Below are 18854 nucleotides of genomic sequence, written 5' to 3'. Positions count from 1 at the left end.
GTAGCCCGTTCCCTTATGCTTTCTACTTCCCTTCCTTCATACTTATGGGGAGATGCTATTTTTACAGCAGCTCATTTAATCAATAGAATGCCTTCTCGTATTCTTCATCTTCAAACTCCCTTAGATTTTCTTAAGGAGTCCTACCCATTGACTCGTCATGTTTCTGAGGTTCCTCTTCGTGTGTTTGGGTGTACCGTTTATGTCCATAATTTTGGCCCTAATCAAACCAAATTTACCCCTCGGGCTCAGGCATGTGTGCTTGTTGGGTATCCCCTCACCAGCGTGGTTATAAATGTTTTCACCCGTCATCTAGAAAATACTTTGTCACTATGGATGTTACTTTCTGTGAGGATCGAACCTACTTTCCCGTTAGCCATCTTCAGGGGGAGAGTGTGAGTGAAGAGTCTAACAACACCTTTGAATTCATCGAACCCGCTCCTAGTGTTGTGTCTAACATCAATCCTCATTCCATAGTCCTACCTACAAACCAAGTCCAATGGAAAACGTATTACAGGAGGAATCACAAAAAGGAAATCGGTTCCCCTACTAGTCAGCCGCCGGCTCCAGTCCAAGACTCTGAACCTCCTCGAGATCAAGGTATGGAAAATCCTACTAAACCCTGTACTAAGAATATGATAAGTGAGAATGACAGGTCTAATGTTGCTGTTCTTGAAGACGTGGAAGAAAAGGACAGTGGTGATTAGATTGAGGTCAGAATAAAAACCCGTAATAATGAAGCGGAACATGGTCATACAGGAAAATCGGATGAGTATGATTTCTCTCTTGACATTCCCATTGCTCTGAGAAAAGACACCAGGTCTTGTACTAAACACCCCATTTGCAATTATGTTTCCTACGATAATCTCTCTCCTCAGTTCAAAGCTTTTACAGCAAGCCTTGACTCTACCATAATACCAAAAGATATCTACACTGCTTTAAACTGTCCTGAATGGATCATCCACAAAATTGAAAAATGTGTTGGTGATTCTTTCTCTAATAACTTTCTAGAAGTTTCCTCCATATATCACACAAACAATGCATTGTCGAAATTATGAACATTGGTAGAGATTTATTTAGAAGTTGAGGGTTCGAGAATCATTCCATGAAATAAAGTCAATTTTGTTCATGACGTACAATTATACCAATTACCATAAAACGATTTCAATAAACATTATTACACATAATGAGAGAACTTGAAACCAAAAAAAAGATTGGTTTGAGGATGATTGGTTGGGAACTCATTCACAAACTATCAATGTTCTTCAAATTGAATCCCTGTAGATAAATAAAAATCCAAGCAGAAGTTTTCATCTCGCTAATAATGCTCTCGCTTAAATTTGATTTGGTTAGATTCAAATTGCTTGGATGATCTAACAAACCAAGGATCAAACAAAGTTTTGAACTTCAAAGCACTCCAAAAGCAAGAAAAATAAACTCAACTTGAATGCTCCAAATATTCTTGCATTCTATCACAATAACAAAATTCTACGATCTAGAATTTTCAGATTTCATTCATCCAATTTCTCATTTTTAAAGGTGAAAATTACAACCTTACTTATGCTAATTAAAATATGAAATTAAAAGACACAACATTTTGTTTTATGCTCTTTCAACTACCATAATAAATGAAAATACATAATATTAAATAAACATTTAATTTTATAACTTGTAAATTGCCTAAATAACTCTACAATTTTTCAAGCTCGTGGCATTTTTTTAACTTTTTTTATTTAATTCAATTATGATTGTTGATTTCTAGTACTTCTGAACCTTGATTGGTTGTGGCTGTGAACGTGTTTATGAAATGAGTAAAGAACAAAAAAAAATTAGGGAAGTTTTCAATTTTAGTAAAATTAAAAATAAAAAAAGAAGCATTTACGGAAGAGAGAATAAGAACGATATAATATGATCAATTAATTAACCTTAATCAATTTTAATAAAATTAAAGTATTTTGCCATAAAAATAAAAACAAGCTTAATTTTCATCAATATTTTTAATATAATATGAACAGTATGTTTAACTAAATGAAAAAACTCACTTAAACTATCTAATTTTTTAAAATATTTCAGGTGTCTTTTCTTTTTCTTTTTCTACGATTTTTTAAATTTCTTTTCATCGTTTTTTAAAAAATATTTATGTTTCTCATTCGTTTCTATCTTTTTTTTTTTTCTTTTTCACAGTTTTTCTCATTTTTGGTAGCTTTTTTAACTTTTATTTTGTTCAAGTTTGTATAGGAATCAAATCTAATTTTTAAATTTTTTTAAAGTTCATGACTTAAATATAAAAGATTATGGAAAAAATGGTTGAATTTTAGATAACTAAATCTAAACAATTCTATATAAACAATCATCAAATCTAATTGTGTAGAAAATAATCATACAAAAATTGTTTAGATTTGAGTAGTCGATGAAAACTATTCTATACCAAAAAAATTTTTAAAACATAAACAGTCAAATCTAAATGATGTTAACCAAATACATTAGGCGTTGGCCGTCAATTAATCATGCCATTTTTTTTTTTTTTTTTTGTTATTGGATGTGATACCGTTTCCACCGTCACTCACATTCTTCAACCACCAAGTGTCACCTCCAAGCCATCCAAGTTCGAATCTTAGCATGCAAATCAATTTTTTTTACATGTTATGAGTGGCAGTCTCGTAATATTTTTGCAAATTTCCGAAAATCCATCCATTTTTCCGTCAAAATCATCCATGCGCGTCTTTGAGGTCTTGAGTTTTAGTCCCTTGATGGTTATTTCCATTTTTTTCTAATTTCATCCTCAATTCACAAATTAATATTTTTTAGAAAACCCTACAAACGACGTGGCATAAAAATTTTCTCAAATAAAGTTTAACAGGAACAATAAGGCATCCAAATGGATGAAAACCCAAAATTTTCATAAATCATCTAAGAATTAACATTTAACATTGATTTGTACTTATTCTTAATATTGTATACTAATTTCAATATAGTATTAGTCATTGGGTTGCAATGAGTTTCATCTGTGCTTTTCGTCTCTGAGCTGCGACCTAGTTGTTTTTATTAGATGCATCGTCATCTGAACTGCAACTCAACTGTCTTCATGCTTGTTATTCGTTGTTCCTTACAACTCTCGTTCATTAAGAAGAATCGCATGGGAGGGAGAAAGGGTAGTTTGGACTTTTCATTGTCCCAAAACTCATTATTTTGCACAAAAAAATGTCTTTTCTTATTTTTTTCAATGCCAACAAAAAAAAACTTTTGAAATGATAATAATTATATTATTTTGAGGTAGCCTTAGGATATGTTAGGTTGAGATTCTTAAGTGTTTAATTTTATCCAAAAAAACTATTTTGAAAAAAATGGTAGTGTTTGACATACATTTTTTAAAAAATTCATTTATAATATAATCTATTTTAGAGAAATCTTTAAAAACCAAATTCACATCTAAACACCTTTTAACTTTAAATTTTAAATTCATTTCCAAAAATGTTTAAAATAAAATGTATTATTAAAAAATATTTTATTATTAATTCAATCAAAGCGTAATCTTTAATTGAATGGTTATATTAATTTATATTTGCGTTTTGAGTCAGCCTTTAGCTATTTGTTATAATTAATTTGGCTCCACTCTTCCTAAACAATTCTGCTTTTAACTTTGTATTTTGTATTTAAAGTAAAAAATACTTTTAAATTTTAAGTTAAAAAAATGACCATAATATGGCCGTTAATTCTTAGGTGGAAAACTATTAACATTTTATTTTAAAAATATTTTTGAACTTTATTTTTAAACTTTAAACGAAATTCTTAATACCTTGGTTACAAAAATATACAACTCTAGAATTAAAAAAAAAAAAAAGTTACAAATTGCTCATACCAATATGATCAATTTGTTTAGCATTTTATGTCCTCTTCTTTCATGTAAATTAAATACTATCACTTTTCCCATTTTTTTCTTCGATTCTTACACCATTTTCTTGGCAACCAAAATAGAGATGAAAATATATAAAATCCTAAAAAACTTAAAATAAAAGTTTTCACCTCCTCCTAAACACAAACCAAAACAGTAACTAACCATATTTTTGCTATTAATATACACTCAACCAGTTAAACTTACAACCGTGCTAAACATTAACGTGGTGATTTCATTTTTTTTCTTTTCTTGTTAAGTTCGTATATCTTTGACTTTATTATAAAAAACATTAATGTGGTAATTTCATTTTTTTTCTATTTTTGTTAAGTTCGTATATCTTTGTCTTTATTTATTTATAATAAATAATTAATAAAAATAAGAGTAAGGATATTTTGTATACAAAATACTTAGGAAAATCTGTATAGTTTAATACTTATAATTTTATTACTTAATTAAAACTTTCTTAAGTTTTGAATTAGTTTAGATTCTTAATTAATGATTTTTTTTAAATAAAAAATTTCAATAGATCAAGTTTAAGCGTCCACTTTGTTAATGTAACCATTAAAATAAAAGTATATATATATATATATATATATTAAGAATTGGTTCAATAAAAAATAATTATTAACTGTAATGTGATATTGTTTGTAAACAAAATTGATACTATTGAAAGCACTAACTAATTATTAGTTCAAAGTTTTTTATCAATACAACTTTATGAATATGTATTGAAATTTAAAAAAAGAGAGAGAGATAAAAGTAATATTAAGAAAAGTTTAAAAAACAAATATCAAAATGAAAAATTATTAAAAATAGTAAAACAGACAAAATATTTACAAAGATAAAATAATTTTAAATTCTATCAATCAACCTTCCAATAGAAGAGTTTGTATTACTTTGTTTAGTTACGCCAATTTTGTAATATTTTGTAAATATTTAAACTAAAATGTCTTTCAAACAATACAAAAATGAAAAACAAAAACAAACTAAAAGATTTTTATTTTTTGAAAAACAAAAAGAGAAACATTGTGAGGATAGAAAGGTAAAATAATGAACAAAATCATTTCCTCCTCCTCTTAATCATTTCCTTTTTCTAGTAAATACAACCACATCAAACCTTTTTTTCTTCTTATGCAAAACAAACATATTTTTCTTAATAATTATATTTTAATAAATATAATTATCTTCCCATTTTTTCATAGCAATTATATATATATATATATATATATATATATATATATATATATATATATATATATATATTCACGTATACATATAATTATCAAATTTCTAACAACATTTCACTCTTTAATTTAATTAAATAAAAATCTAAAAATATTTAATTAAATTCAAATTCCACAACATTAAAAATTTGAATTCAATCATTAATTAAATATTCAATCGACAAATATTTAATCCAATGATTGTTTGTTCGTTTGAACCACATGACACATTTTTATTTTGGTTTCTATTGATTTATTATTATTATTATTTTGCATTATCTTGACGTACGACATAATTATGATATTAATTGCATTTAAAAAAAAAAAGTTGTATTTCATTTCGTTTCAATGCTATTATGTTAATCCTCATTTGTTTAAATCGATTGTTAACGATATACAATTTTCCAATATTGCACTTACAACATCAATTTTTAAAAATAGATATAATTTCTTTCGCACGTAACACATCAATTAATTTATTGGCATGAAAAGCTTGCATACAAAACGTTCAAAATTGATATCGTATTTACGAAAACTAATGGAACATGTTTTTAATAAAAAATTTAAATTTTGGTAAATTAAAAATACTAATATTTGGGTATTAGATTTACTATACATTTTTTTATAAAAAAGAAAATACAAGAGTACAAATTAAAAAAAAAAACAATCATAAACTTTTTTTTTGTCAATCATTCTCATATAATCCTTCCTGCTTATTTCTTTCCCCGATCTTTGAAAATGCAACAAAAAAGGAAGAAGAAAATGAGCATATTTATTAATGTATTGGTTTTATAGATCAAATTGAACTACAAATGAAAGACATATGAAAAATAAATAATACAATTTATTTGTGAATTAGATTTACGGTACCAATTTCAAAAACATATTTCACACAAAGCAAAAAAAATTAATACAATTTGTTTTGTGTATTGAATTTAATGTAAATTTACTGTAAATAAATAGAGAGCTCAATGGAATTTAACCCATTTGATGCTATTATTTGCTTTATATATGTGTTTTTCTGAATGGAAAGCATTGGGTCATAGGAGAACAACAAGAAAGCAGCTGTTGAGGCTGAACTAAAACAAATTGAGGTAATTAGAAAACAAAATATATGTAATGTGTTTAAGTTTTATTTGTATAGTATGTAGTTGCTATTTACGATTTTAGAAAAATTCATTGAATATAAACTCACAACTTTATAGAAGATTCCAAAATCTGTAATTCGATATTTCTCTTCATTGATGGAACTGCTCTTTACAACTATGTTTTTTTTGTTTGTCAATTTCATTTGGTTTGATTTTGAATAAAAATGGAATTTGGTAGTCTATCCCTAAACAAATATTATAATAAACTTCCGTGATCTTTCTCTAAACAAAGTTATAAATATTAATCCTAATGAATCAAAACATTTATTATAATAATCATTTTTTTTGGCTTAATCTCACTTTCCTTATTTCTTTTCTCCTTAGGATTAGGTCAATTGCTCATTTGAAATTTTTAATGACATTTGAAAATAGAGAGGCAATAACAATAGAAAAAGTAGTCGACAACTTATCCCTAAAAAATAGAAAAAAAAAGTTTTAATGACATTTGAAATCAATAAAAAATACGTTGCAACTTACGAATGGTAGATTGGGACCGTGCGTTTACATCACGTATGCATTCTCTCTCTATATATTCCCTCCCACCCTACTATATTCCCTCCAAATCAAATATTTATTTTCACTCAAAGTCCAACACTTTCTATACATGGCTGCAGAACTAATTGAAGAAATGCAAAAAGTATTAGAGGAACTGAATGCTATGGCCGATACCCAAAAAGGTAGAGTGGAGAATTATGAAACCAGCCTTCAAAACATAGCTATTGCTTTCCTTGTTTGGCTTCGTCTCTTCTTCTTTTCCCTCTCTCAAACTTCTCCTAATTCCTCTCTTCTTCATTGCAAACATTGGTGGCTGCTTTTTGCTTTAACTTGCTTCTCCGCCTTCCTTTACATTCTTCTTTTTATCCATAACTCTTTGATGCTCTCTCGAACAGAAAGGCAATTGCATGTTATTAGTCGCCAACAAATTCAGCTTCACCAACAAATTTGGATGCTCAGATTACAAGAATTACCTCAAATGATTGAACCCATAATCATGGATCATATTATAAATGGAGAGATGGGAAGGACTAGTACTTTTGAGAGGAAACTTTATATTAACTGTATTTTGTGTGGTTTCATTGGAATTGTTGCATTGGAGTTGTACGCATCCAGATCTCTCCTATGCAATGCTTGATATTCGAATTCCCCCATGTATTTATTTGTGTGTGAGAGTGATTGAGTGAGATTGTGAGAGATGATCCATTGTTTTCCAATTTCTATTTTTGGCTGTAGGGAAACGTTTGTACCAGTTTTTTCTTCTTCTTTTTTGTTTACTGATTTCTTTGTCAATATATATCTCATATTTGCAATAATAATGAAATGATTTCATGCATCTTGGTAGGCTGTAGGGACTAGGAGGAAGGGAAGATGGAAGAAAGAAAAGCAGGACAAGGAGAGAAATGTCCCAGACGTAGAGAAGAAAAATATACTTTTTCTACAATTCCACATTTAATGAATTATTTATTTGAGTTTGGAAGTGTTGACCTTTTTAAATAATTTTAATTATGTTCTACTCGCCGTGGGTTGATTTTGTTTTGTCTCGCCCTTTTAGTTTTAACCAACTCAAAAAATAACATTTTCTCGCAACTCTCTTCTTCACAAGCTAAGTGGTTATGTATTGTGTTAAATGACACACAACCTTCGATTAATTCATTCTAAAAGACACACAACTTTGTACCACCCGATGCAATTATATTAATTAGTCTATAAAATGGTTAAAAAAATATAATATTTCACGCAATATTTATAAAAAAAATTGAGTGTAATAAATATTGTGTTTTAGTTGGAATGTATTTTTTTTTATACGTGAGGATGACAGGTAAATGTGTAAATTAAAGTAGTCAGAAATAAAATGATCTTAATTAAAACTATCATAATAATGATCAATTAAAACAGGGAACTTCCTAAACAAAGCAACTCTAATTCACAAAAATCAGTGGACCCCACACAAACTAAAATGTTTCATTTTATAAAATAATAATAAAGTTTTAAAATTATAGAAATGGAAAATTTCAAAATTATTAGTTACAATTTAAAGATAGAGTAAAATAGTTCAAATAAATTATATTTTTTTAAATAATAAAACAAATTAAAATATTTATAAATTATTACAATTTTATTTTAATTTTATTAATATTTCTGTCATCGTCCATCAATACATAAATATCGATATCTATCAAATGCTTATTATTAATAATATCATTCTAAATATTTTGCCAACTTTTTTTTATTTTTAACGATTCTTAGATCTAAATTCAAATCCTAACACCTACTTTTTATTACTACTAAAATAAACAAGTATTTTTGAATTCTACTACTTTTTAACAAAATTTAATAATGAAAGTTTCGAAAAGTTTGTTTACCTCCATCTAATGCATCTAAATTATATCACTACCTACGTGATTCTTCTTTCAAATACATATAATTATAACACTATCTATCATAATCTTTCCTCCAAACACATACTATCACAACACTAACTCTTTCATAACCCAACTCTTCACCAAATGGCCTAATTATATTTATTTTTAACCTCATTTAAATGTTTAATTTTCATTAAATTTCTAAGTCATTCAGCCTAAAATTTTGATGTCACATCCTAACTATCTATCATTTATGCAAGCAAGGAACCATGGATGTCACATCCTTTTTCAATAAGCTTTCTCTTATATGGCAAGAAATGGACCTATGCAGAGAACTAGTCTGGCGTGATCCCACTGATGGTGTACAGTACTCGAGAATTGAAGAGAATGACAGGATTTATGACTTTCTTGCTGGTCTTAATCCTAAGTTTGATGTAGTTCGAGGGCGTATACTAGGTCAAAGACCGATTCCCTCCCTGATGGAAGTTTGCTCTGAAATCCGCCTCGAGGAAGATCGCACAAGTGCTATGAATATTTCCGCAACCCCTACTATTGACTCTGCTGCTTTTAGTGCAAGATCTTCTAACAGTAGCAGTGACAAGCATAATGGAAAACCAATTCCTGTCTGCGAGCATTGCAAAAAACAATGGCATACCAAAGAACAATGTTGGAAGTTACATGGTCGTCCCCCAGGAAGTAAGAAACGCCCTTCCAACGACAAACAGAACACAGGGCGGGCGTATGTGAGTGAGTCTGCTGAACCTCCTCAACAATCCGATCCACACAAAAACCAAACTGATCTCAGTCTTGCCACTTTAGGTGCCATTGTCCAATCAGGTATACCTCATTCCTTCGGTCTTGTTAGTATTGATGGGAAGAACCCCTGGATTCTGGATTCTGGTGCCACAGATCATTTGACTGGGTCCTCTGAACATTTTGTATCTTACATTCCTTGTGCTGGGAACGAGACAATTAGAATTGCAGATGGCTCCTTGGCCCCCATTGCTGGAAAGGGGAAGATTTCTCCTTGTGCAGGGCTCTCCTTACATAATGTTTTGCATGTGCCCAAACTATCTTATAATTTGCTTTCGATAAGCAAGATCACTCATGAGTTAAACTGCAAAGCAATATTCTTACCTGATTCTGTCTCTTTTCAGGACTTGAGCTCGGGGAGGATGATTGGCACTGCCCGGCATAGTAGGGGACTCTACCTCCTTGATGACGATACCTCTTCTAGTAGCATTCCTAGGACTAGTCTCTTATCTTCCTATTTCACTACTTCTGAACAAGATTGTATGTTGTGGCATTTTCGTTTAGGCCACCCTAATTTTCAATATATGAAACATTTATTTCCACATCTCTTCTCTAAAGTTGAGATGACTACCTTATCTTGTGATGTGTGTATTCAGGCCAAACAACATCGAGTCTCTTTTCCCTCACAACCATACAAACCAACCCAACCCTTCACTCTTGTTCATAGTGATGTCTGGGGACCATCCAAGACAACAACCTCATCTGGAAAACGGTGGTTCGTAACCTTCATTGATGATCATACCCGTCTTACCTGGGTCTACCTTATCACTGATAAATCTGAGGTTTCCTCTATGTTTCAAAATTTCTATCACACCATTGAAACACAATTCCATCAAAAAATTGCTATTCTTCGGAGTGATAATGGTCGGGAATTCCAAAACCATAACCTTAGTGAATTTCTTGCTTCCAAGGGGATTGTTCATCAAAACTCGTGCGCCTACACTCCTCAACAAAATGGAGTGGCCGAGCGAAAAAACCGTCACCTTCTGGAAGTAGCCCGTTCCCTTATGCTTTCTACTTCCCTTCCTTCATACTTGTGGGGAGATGCTATTCTTACAGCAGCTCATTTAATCAATAGAATGCCTTCTCGTATTCTTCATTTTCAAACTCCCTTAGATTGTCTTAAGGAGTCCTACCCATCGACTCGTCATGTTTCTGAAGTTCCTCTTCGTGTGTTTGGGTGTACCGCTTATGTCCATAATTTTGGCCCTAATCAAACCAAATTTACCCCTCGGGCTCAGGCATGTGTGTTTGTTGGGTATCCCCCTCACCAGCGTGGTTATAAATGTTTTCACCCACCATCCAGAAAATACTTTGTCACTATGGATGTTACTTTCTGTGAGGATCGACCCTACTTTCCCGTTAGCCATCTTCAGGGGGAGAGTGTGAGTGAAGAGTCTAACAACACCTTTGAATTCATCGAACCCACTCCTAGTGTTGTGTCTAACATCATTCCTCATTCCATAGTCCTACCCACAAACCAAGTCCCCTGGAAAACGTACTACAGGAGGAATCACAAAAAGGAAGTCGGTTCCCCTACTAGTCAGCCGCCGGCTCCAGTCCAAGACTCTGAACCTCCTCGAGATCAAGGTATGGAAAACCCTACTGAACCCTGTACTAAGAATATGATAAGTGAGAATGACAGGTCTAATGTTGCTGTTCTTGAAAACGTGGAAGAAAAGGACAGTGGTGATGAGATTGAGGTCAGAATAGAAACCCGTAATAATGAAGCGGAACAGGGTCATACAGGAAAATCAGATGAGTATGATTCCTCTCTTGACATTCCCATTGCTCTGAGAAAAGGCACCAGGTCTTGTACTAAACACCCCATTTGCAATTATGTTTCCTACGATAGTCTCTCTCCTCAGTTCAGAGCTTTTACAGCAAGCCTTGACTCTACCATAATACCAAAAGATATCTACACTGCTTTAAAGTATCCTGAATGGAAGAATGCTGTCATGGAAGAGATGAAAGCTCTTGAAAAGAATAGTACTTGGGACATTTGTACTCTACCTAAGGGACACAAAACTGTGGGATGCAAATGGGTGTTCTCTCTCAAATACAAAGCTGATGGTACTCTTGACAGACACAAGGCAAGGTTAGTTGCGAAGGGATTTACTCAAACCTATGGTATTGACTATTCAGAAACTTTTTCTCCAGTTGCTAAGTTGAATACTATTAGAGTTCTGTTATCTGTTGCTGTGAACAAAGATTGACCTCTATATCAGCTGGATGTTAAGAATGCCTTTTTGAATGGAGACCTCGTAGAGGAAGTCTACATGAGCTCTCTGCCTGGATTTGAAGCCCAGTTTGGTCAGCATGTGTGTCAACTCCAGAAATCTATATATGGTCTGAAACAGTCTCCCAGAGCATGGTTTGACAGATTCACTACCTTTGTCAAGTCCCAAGGGTACAGGCAGGGACACTCTGATCATACTTTATTTACAAAGGTTTCCAAAACAGGAAAGATTGCTGTTCTAATAGTTTATGTGGATGACATTGTTTTGACTGGAGATGATCAGGCAGAAATCAGTCAACTAAAGCAGAGAATGGGCGATGAGTTTGAAATCAAGGATTTGGGAAATTTGAAATATTTCCTTGGAATGGAGGTGGCCAGATCTAAAGAAGGTATCTCCGTATCTCAAAGAAAATACATCCTTGATTTGTTAACCGAGACAGGTATGTTAGGATGTCGTCCCACTGACACTCCTATTGAATTCAACTGCAAACTAGGAAACTCTGATGATCAAGTTCCAGTTGATAAAGAACAGTATCAACGCCTCGTGGGTAAATTAATTTACTTATCTCATACTCGTCCTGATATTTCCTTTGCTGTGAGTGTTGTCAGCCAGTTTATGCAGACCCCTAATGAGGAACACATGAAAGCTGTCAACAGAATCTTGAGATACTTAAAATCAACACCTGGTAAAGGGCTGATGTTTAGAAAAACAGACAGAAAGACCATTGAGGCATACACTGACTCGGATTGGGCAGGATCTGTTGTTGACAGAAAATCTACCTCTGGTTATTGTACCTTTGTTTGGGGCAATCTTGTAACTTGGAGGAGTAAGAAGCAAAGTGTTGTGGCCAGGAGCAGCGCTGAGGCTGAATATAGAGCTATGAGTTTAGGAATATGTGAGGAAATTTGGCTTCAGAAAGTTTTGACAGATCTTCATCAGGAATGTGAGACACCATTGAAGCTTTTCTGTGATAATAAAGCCGCTATTAGTATTGCTAACAACCCTGTTCAACATGATAGAACTAAACATGTTGAGATTGATCGACATTTTATCAAAGAAAAACTTGACAGTGGGAGCATATGCATTCCGTACATCCCTTCGAGTCAACAGGTTGCTGATGTTCTTACCAAAGGGCTTCTCAGACCAAACTTCGACTTTTGCGTTAGCAAGTTGGGCCTCATTGATATTTACGTCCCAACTTGAGGGGGAGTGTTGGAATTCTTTCCTTTTTTCTAGGCTTTTTCCTTGTTAGAATCCTAGAATAATTATGGAAAGATTATGGGAATGTATTCCTTATTTTCCTAAATCTTTTCCTTTTTTATTCCATTGTGTACTCTATTTATTCTTCCATGTACCTATTGTTTTATTCATTAGAAAATAATAACAACAAACAATCGTGGTTTTTCTTCCGGTACTCGGGTTTCCACGTAAATTGGTGTGAGCTCGTTGTCTCTCTTTTCAATAATATTATTTTTTTTATTATCCAAAAATTTTCTTAATTCTAGATCATTTCACAATTTTGATCGATTACTATAAATTTTTTTAAAATTTCAATACATATCGATATTTTCTAAAAATTGAAACCCTCACTATTTTAATTCAACATCGAAGTTTAAGTGTATGTGAAAAGGACATGCAATTTTATTACTTTGAAGAGTTGTTTTCCTTATATAATTTTACAATTAGTGCTACTTTTCTTTTTCAAATGTTTTTCACACTTCAATTTATAATTTTGGATACTATTAACTCTTTCTAATTTTCACAATATTTCGGTTATCTCGTATACTATACACTTTATTTTTTTTAAAAAAAATTGTATATATGATATAATATTTCTTCTATAAAATGATCACATTATTATTTATTTTAAAAAAATTAATGTACAATAACACAACATGGAATATTTTGCATGAATTAAAAACTAGTTATTCTAAAAGTCAAGATTGAGATAGGAATCAACGTATAACTTCTTTTGTTTTGGGTATATATATCTGATAGTGAATTTTGAATTTCAAAATTACTTTTTTTTTTCATTTTCTAATAGTATATTTGGATTACATATGTTTTTGGGTTTAATGTAAAAATTAAGTTATTTTAAAAAAATTAAGAAGATTTAAAAGCTACTCAAAATTAGTTTTTAAATGTAGTTTAAACAAAATGAAATTTCTTCAAAAAAAATTATTTTGAAATGAATCTAAATTACTTTGAAACACGGTATATTAATAATAGGATATAAAAATTATATTTAAAAATGTAAAATTAAATATTAAATCATATATATATATATAGACATTTGACTAATAGAGACAAAAAATGCCGGTGCTTATGAAAAATCGAGGCTAAACTAAAAGTACAAGTATAATACTCAGAAGCTCAAGTTGAATAAAAAGTTGTCAAATTTAAATGATATTTTGAAACCTAATCATCAAAATTGAAACTAAAATCAATTTTGAAAGTTAGTAAGCAAATTATAAAAACTAGCTAGGTAGACCAAAGACCAAAAGATACTTCTCCAAACCACACCTTGTAGTCGACTTAACCATGTATATGTAGGGTTCATAGACTAGGTTGTTATGAAACCCCCTCCAGGTGACTAACTAACTATATATACATATGGTCTTATAATAAAGGGAAGAGTAGAATCCAAAATATTCGTTTCTTGTCACACATATGCATTATAACATATACATACAAACATTTAATTAAGAGTGTAGAAAGAAGAATCATGGGATTGGCAATACGTGTAGATATTTTCATGGAATAATAATAGGAAGAACCCAATTCCTTTTTCGTATCTTAATGCAATTCCTTGCCTTTTCTTGCCCAAAAGGGGTTGTCTTTCTGTCTCCCTCCATTAACTTTTACACCCATATTACATTTAAAAACACCTAACCTGCAATTCATCCAAATCCAACATTACATTACATTACACACACACAAAATAAAATATATGGGACACCCAAAATTATGGGGATCATTATTATTGGTAGTTTGTTGTTTGTCACTCGTGAAGAGTGGATTCGGGTTCGCTTGCAATTGGGGGACACGATCGAGTCATCCACTCCCACCCGATATTGTGGTTAAATTGATGAAGGACAATGGGTTCAATAAAGTTAAGCTATTTGAAGCCGATCCAGGTGCGCTTCAGGCTCTTGGCAATTCTGGTCTTCAAGTTATGCTTGGAATTCCTAATGAGTTCTTAGCACCCCTTGCTAGTAGTGTACGTGTTGCGGAGAATTGGGTCGCAAAAAATGTTTCTTATTTCATTTCTAATTTTGGTACCAATATCAGGTAATAATTCGATGATTCGTTTTTTTAATTATTATTTTTTATAAAAGTAATTGATAAAATTCATAACAAAGATAAAAAAAAATTATAATTAAAGAAAATGTGAGAAAAAAACAAACAAACAAAATTCAAAAACAAAAATAAAATGATTAGGTTTTTATAAATGGGTCAATCTATAGAGAGGGATAACTTGATTTCCATGAAAAATAATAAATTGAAAAAAATTAATATTAATATTAGGATAGTAGGAATTATAAACGAATATTGATTAAAATGTTGAGACCTAAAATTTTAGGATAATTTGAGTATGGAAGTGTTGATAGGGTTTTATTGTTAAATATATATTTTTTAATATATAATTATTTTAAACAATAATTTTTAAAAATATAAAAAAATATATTCTACATGTATTTATCCTGATACATATCTTGGTCCATTGTTGCGATATTTAATACAATATTTTGGTTCATTTTACTATATATATATATAAAATATCCTCTAAAATTTATTGGTGTATTTCAAAAAATAAACTAACTAGAGAGAAAATTGATAAAATGTTACACTTTGATGGCTAACATTGTGTACCATTCATATTACACAATTGTTTGATAATGTAATGACAATATTGTTTGATATAATTGGTAAAAGTTAGAAAGGTTGAATTAAGAAAAGAAACAAACTCAACGGTTGATTACCCAGAAAAAAGAAAAGGAAAGATAAACAAACTAAATTTAGACAGGTTAGGTTGAAGAATATTTATGAACAAAAATCACACAAAGCCTAAAAAGTGGACACACCCATAAAAGAAATTGAGAGCCACTTTCAAAACAAATATTTGGTACAATACATAATACAACAATAATGAATTAACACAGTGTATTACACAATACTTGTTACAATTCATACTACATGTATATTCATCTCTTATACATAACATATATATATAATAGGGATGTAAGAAAAAGATGCAATACATTATGTACTTAAGTATTTTTCTTATATTATTATAGGTACGTGGCTGTGGGAAATGAACCTTTCTTAAATGCATACAACGGTTCATTTCTTCAATCAACCTTTCCAGCTTTGCAAAACATTCAAGCTGCTCTAATAAAAGCAGGTTTGGGGCGGCAAGTGAAGGTGACAATCCCACTAAATGCTGATGTTTATGAGACCAGTAATGGACTCCCATCAGGTGGCAACTTTCGGCCCGACATTCGTGACTTGATGGTCAACATCATCAAGTTCCTCAGTAACAATGCATGTCCTCTCACCATCAATATCTACCCTTTCCTTAGTCTCAATGCCGATCCACATTTTCCTAAGGAGTATGCCTTCTTTAGCGGCAATGCTGCACCCGTCATTGATGGTTCAATCTCCTACACTAATGTTCTCGACGCCAATTTTGATACTCTCGTCTCTGCTCTCGAAAAAAATGGTTTCACCTCCATGCCCCTCATTATTGGAGAAGTTGGATGGCCAACAGATGGAGATCCTAGCGCCAATAAAGCTAATGCTCAAAGATTCAACCAAGGTACGTCAACTATTATTCAACTCAAAAAGTTGATAGTTAAGAATTTTAATCTTTGGATGGTACTTCCTAGTTTTGAATGTTTGAGTCTTTTAACTTTTTTTTAAGTAATTCAATAATATGTGCAGAGAGAATTTAAATCTTTTTAACTTATTGACTAAGAGTATTCATATTATTCTAGTTGAGTCACACTCATCTTTAATAAGCGGATGTGTTAAATAAATTTACATGCCACTTGTTAACCATTATAAATTTTAAAAGATTAAATGAAGCTAACTAGAATATATATAACTTAGACTATCAAGTATATACCCTTCATCCAGATTATACTCAATAATCTTTTTTTTTAGTCTTATTTACTCTCACTTCTTTATTTTATTTTAATATATAAATTTTCAAAACGTCTATGCTACTCCTTGAATTTTAAGATAATTCCATTTTGGTCCATAAAAATAGCAAATGTCTATTTTAATTAGCCAACCTTTTAAAAAATAATTATTTTGATCCTCATTTTTAATTCATTTTTTGACAAATTAATGATGCTTTTACCACGTGACAAACATATTAACTTACATATAACTCTAAAAATAGTACATATTTAGAATGACCAAAATAATTATTTATGTAAGTTAAAAGGAACAAATATGTAAAAAATTTGTAAACCAAAAGAGTCGTTATTGAGAGAAATTTCAACAACATTAGCCAACTAGAAGTTTGGTGTCATCTGTAGGCTGTTCAAATTTTCACACCCATTTGTCAAATTAGAGTAGTATAATATTTGTCAAAAAAAAAAAAAGAAATGTTACTACACATTTAATTATGAGTTTTAAAAGTGGTAATTGTTGCAATTAGGTTTAATCGAGCGAATCAATCGACGACAAGGTACGCCGAAGCGGCCAGTTCCAACAGACACATACATTTTCGCCATAGTCGACGAGGATGCGAAGAGCATTCAACCAGGAAATTTTGAGCGACATTGGGGAGTTTTCAATTACGATGGAACAATCAAATACTCTTTAAACATGGGGAACGGAAAGCAATTAGTTCCAGCCAAAGGAGTTCAATACTTATCCAAGCAATGGTGTGTAATGTCACCGCAAGCAAGTCTCTCTGATCCCAATCTCCCCAATAGTGTCGCTTATGCTTGCGACCATGCCGATTGCACGAGCCTTAGCTACGGCTCTTCTTGTGGCAACCTAGATGCTAAAAGCAATGTATCGTATGCTTTCAATGCTTATTTTCAAACAATGAATCAGAGTTCAAATGCATGCAAATTTTCAAACCTAGCGACAATTTCCACTATCGATCCATCTCCACCTAATCAGGGTAATAACAGAGATGCATGCCAATTTGGGATTATGATTGATACAACGAAGAAACGCCATCTTGCACGACCACCGAGAACTTCATCAGGGACTAAATTGAGAATAGGGCAAAATAGTTGTTGGTATTGGATCAGTTTCCTTCTCGTGCCCTCCATTTTGATTATGAAGAATTGATCTATGTATGTAAATTTGTTGCCAGGCCCTTAGGTTTGGGATTTTTTCTCTCTCTTTCTTTTAAATGGAATATTGTATTGTAATGTTATGGGATATATTTGATTTAATTGTCTAAAAGATAAAATCACCCAAAATGGTAAATGCCGCTTTGATAATTTCATCCCTGTGTGCATTACCTGCAGTATTATTACAGGGGTTTTACCTTTTCTCATGTTCCTGATCTTTTTATTTTTCGTCTCACATTTACACATTTTTCTTATCTTCTACACATCTTCTTCACTAATGTAGTCTTCTTCTTCTTCGTCATTCATCTATTCAATGTCAAGTGACACCAACCAAAATAGACGAAACTAAACGACACCAACAAGACGAGCAAGATGGAAGAGAGCAGCACCAAACGTGCAAAAGACAGAGAGATTGAGTGAGACGAGAGATAGTGAGACAATACCGCTTTTTTACATGCGCATAAGTGCGTTTTGGTAATTCCACTTGACGTCTGCAAAAAAGGTTATTCCACATCTTTTTCAAAAGAACGGGTAATTCGACATTTTTTTCTTCAATTTTTGGATCATTTACGCTGGACTCAGTATCTTTCTAGTTTTTCTTTATGAAATGTGTCTGTAAAATTTCTTCGATTCAATAACGCATATCAAGTTTTCAGCTTTTTATTGTTAGTACTTGGGTGGAACAATTATTCTATATCACTAAATTTCGTAGTTGTTACTTTTTTTTTTTAATATAACAATTATGGTAGGACCTTTAAAAACTTAATATCATTTTAACCTTAGAAGGAAAAGGTCAAATTTCCCTTGTACGTGGATAGAAACATTTATCTACATCTCCAATTCCTTCTTCTTTCATTT

The 18854-nt window shown here is 31.4% G+C and overlaps 2 protein-coding genes across 2 annotated transcripts; both read left to right on the top strand.

Moving 5' to 3' along the window:
• The first annotated feature begins 11677 nt into the window (after positions 1-11677).
• On the top strand, positions 11678-12927 carry LOC116403980 (uncharacterized mitochondrial protein AtMg00810-like). Its single transcript, XM_031886108.1, has one exon. It carries the CDS (start codon positions 11716-11718, stop codon positions 12877-12879), a length of 1164 nt encoding a protein of 387 aa, XP_031741968.1. The 5' UTR covers positions 11678-11715; the 3' UTR covers positions 12880-12927.
• A 1646-nt stretch (positions 12928-14573) lies between these two features.
• On the top strand, positions 14574-18202 carry LOC101211459 (glucan endo-1,3-beta-glucosidase 6). Its single transcript, XM_004150569.3, has 3 exons — positions 14574-14967; positions 15975-16495; positions 17345-18202. Exons 1-3 carry the CDS (start codon positions 14627-14629, stop codon positions 17989-17991), a joined length of 1509 nt encoding a protein of 502 aa, XP_004150617.1. The 5' UTR covers positions 14574-14626; the 3' UTR covers positions 17992-18202.
• Positions 18203-18854: the final 652 nt, after the last annotated feature.

Source organism: Cucumis sativus, chromosome 5, assembly GCF_000004075.3.
Source record: "Cucumis sativus cultivar 9930 chromosome 5, Cucumber_9930_V3, whole genome shotgun sequence".
Taxonomy (NCBI): Eukaryota; Viridiplantae; Streptophyta; class Magnoliopsida; order Cucurbitales; family Cucurbitaceae; genus Cucumis; species Cucumis sativus.
The sequence above is the reverse complement of the archived record's forward strand: the minus strand, read 5'-3'. Positions and strand labels throughout refer to the sequence as shown.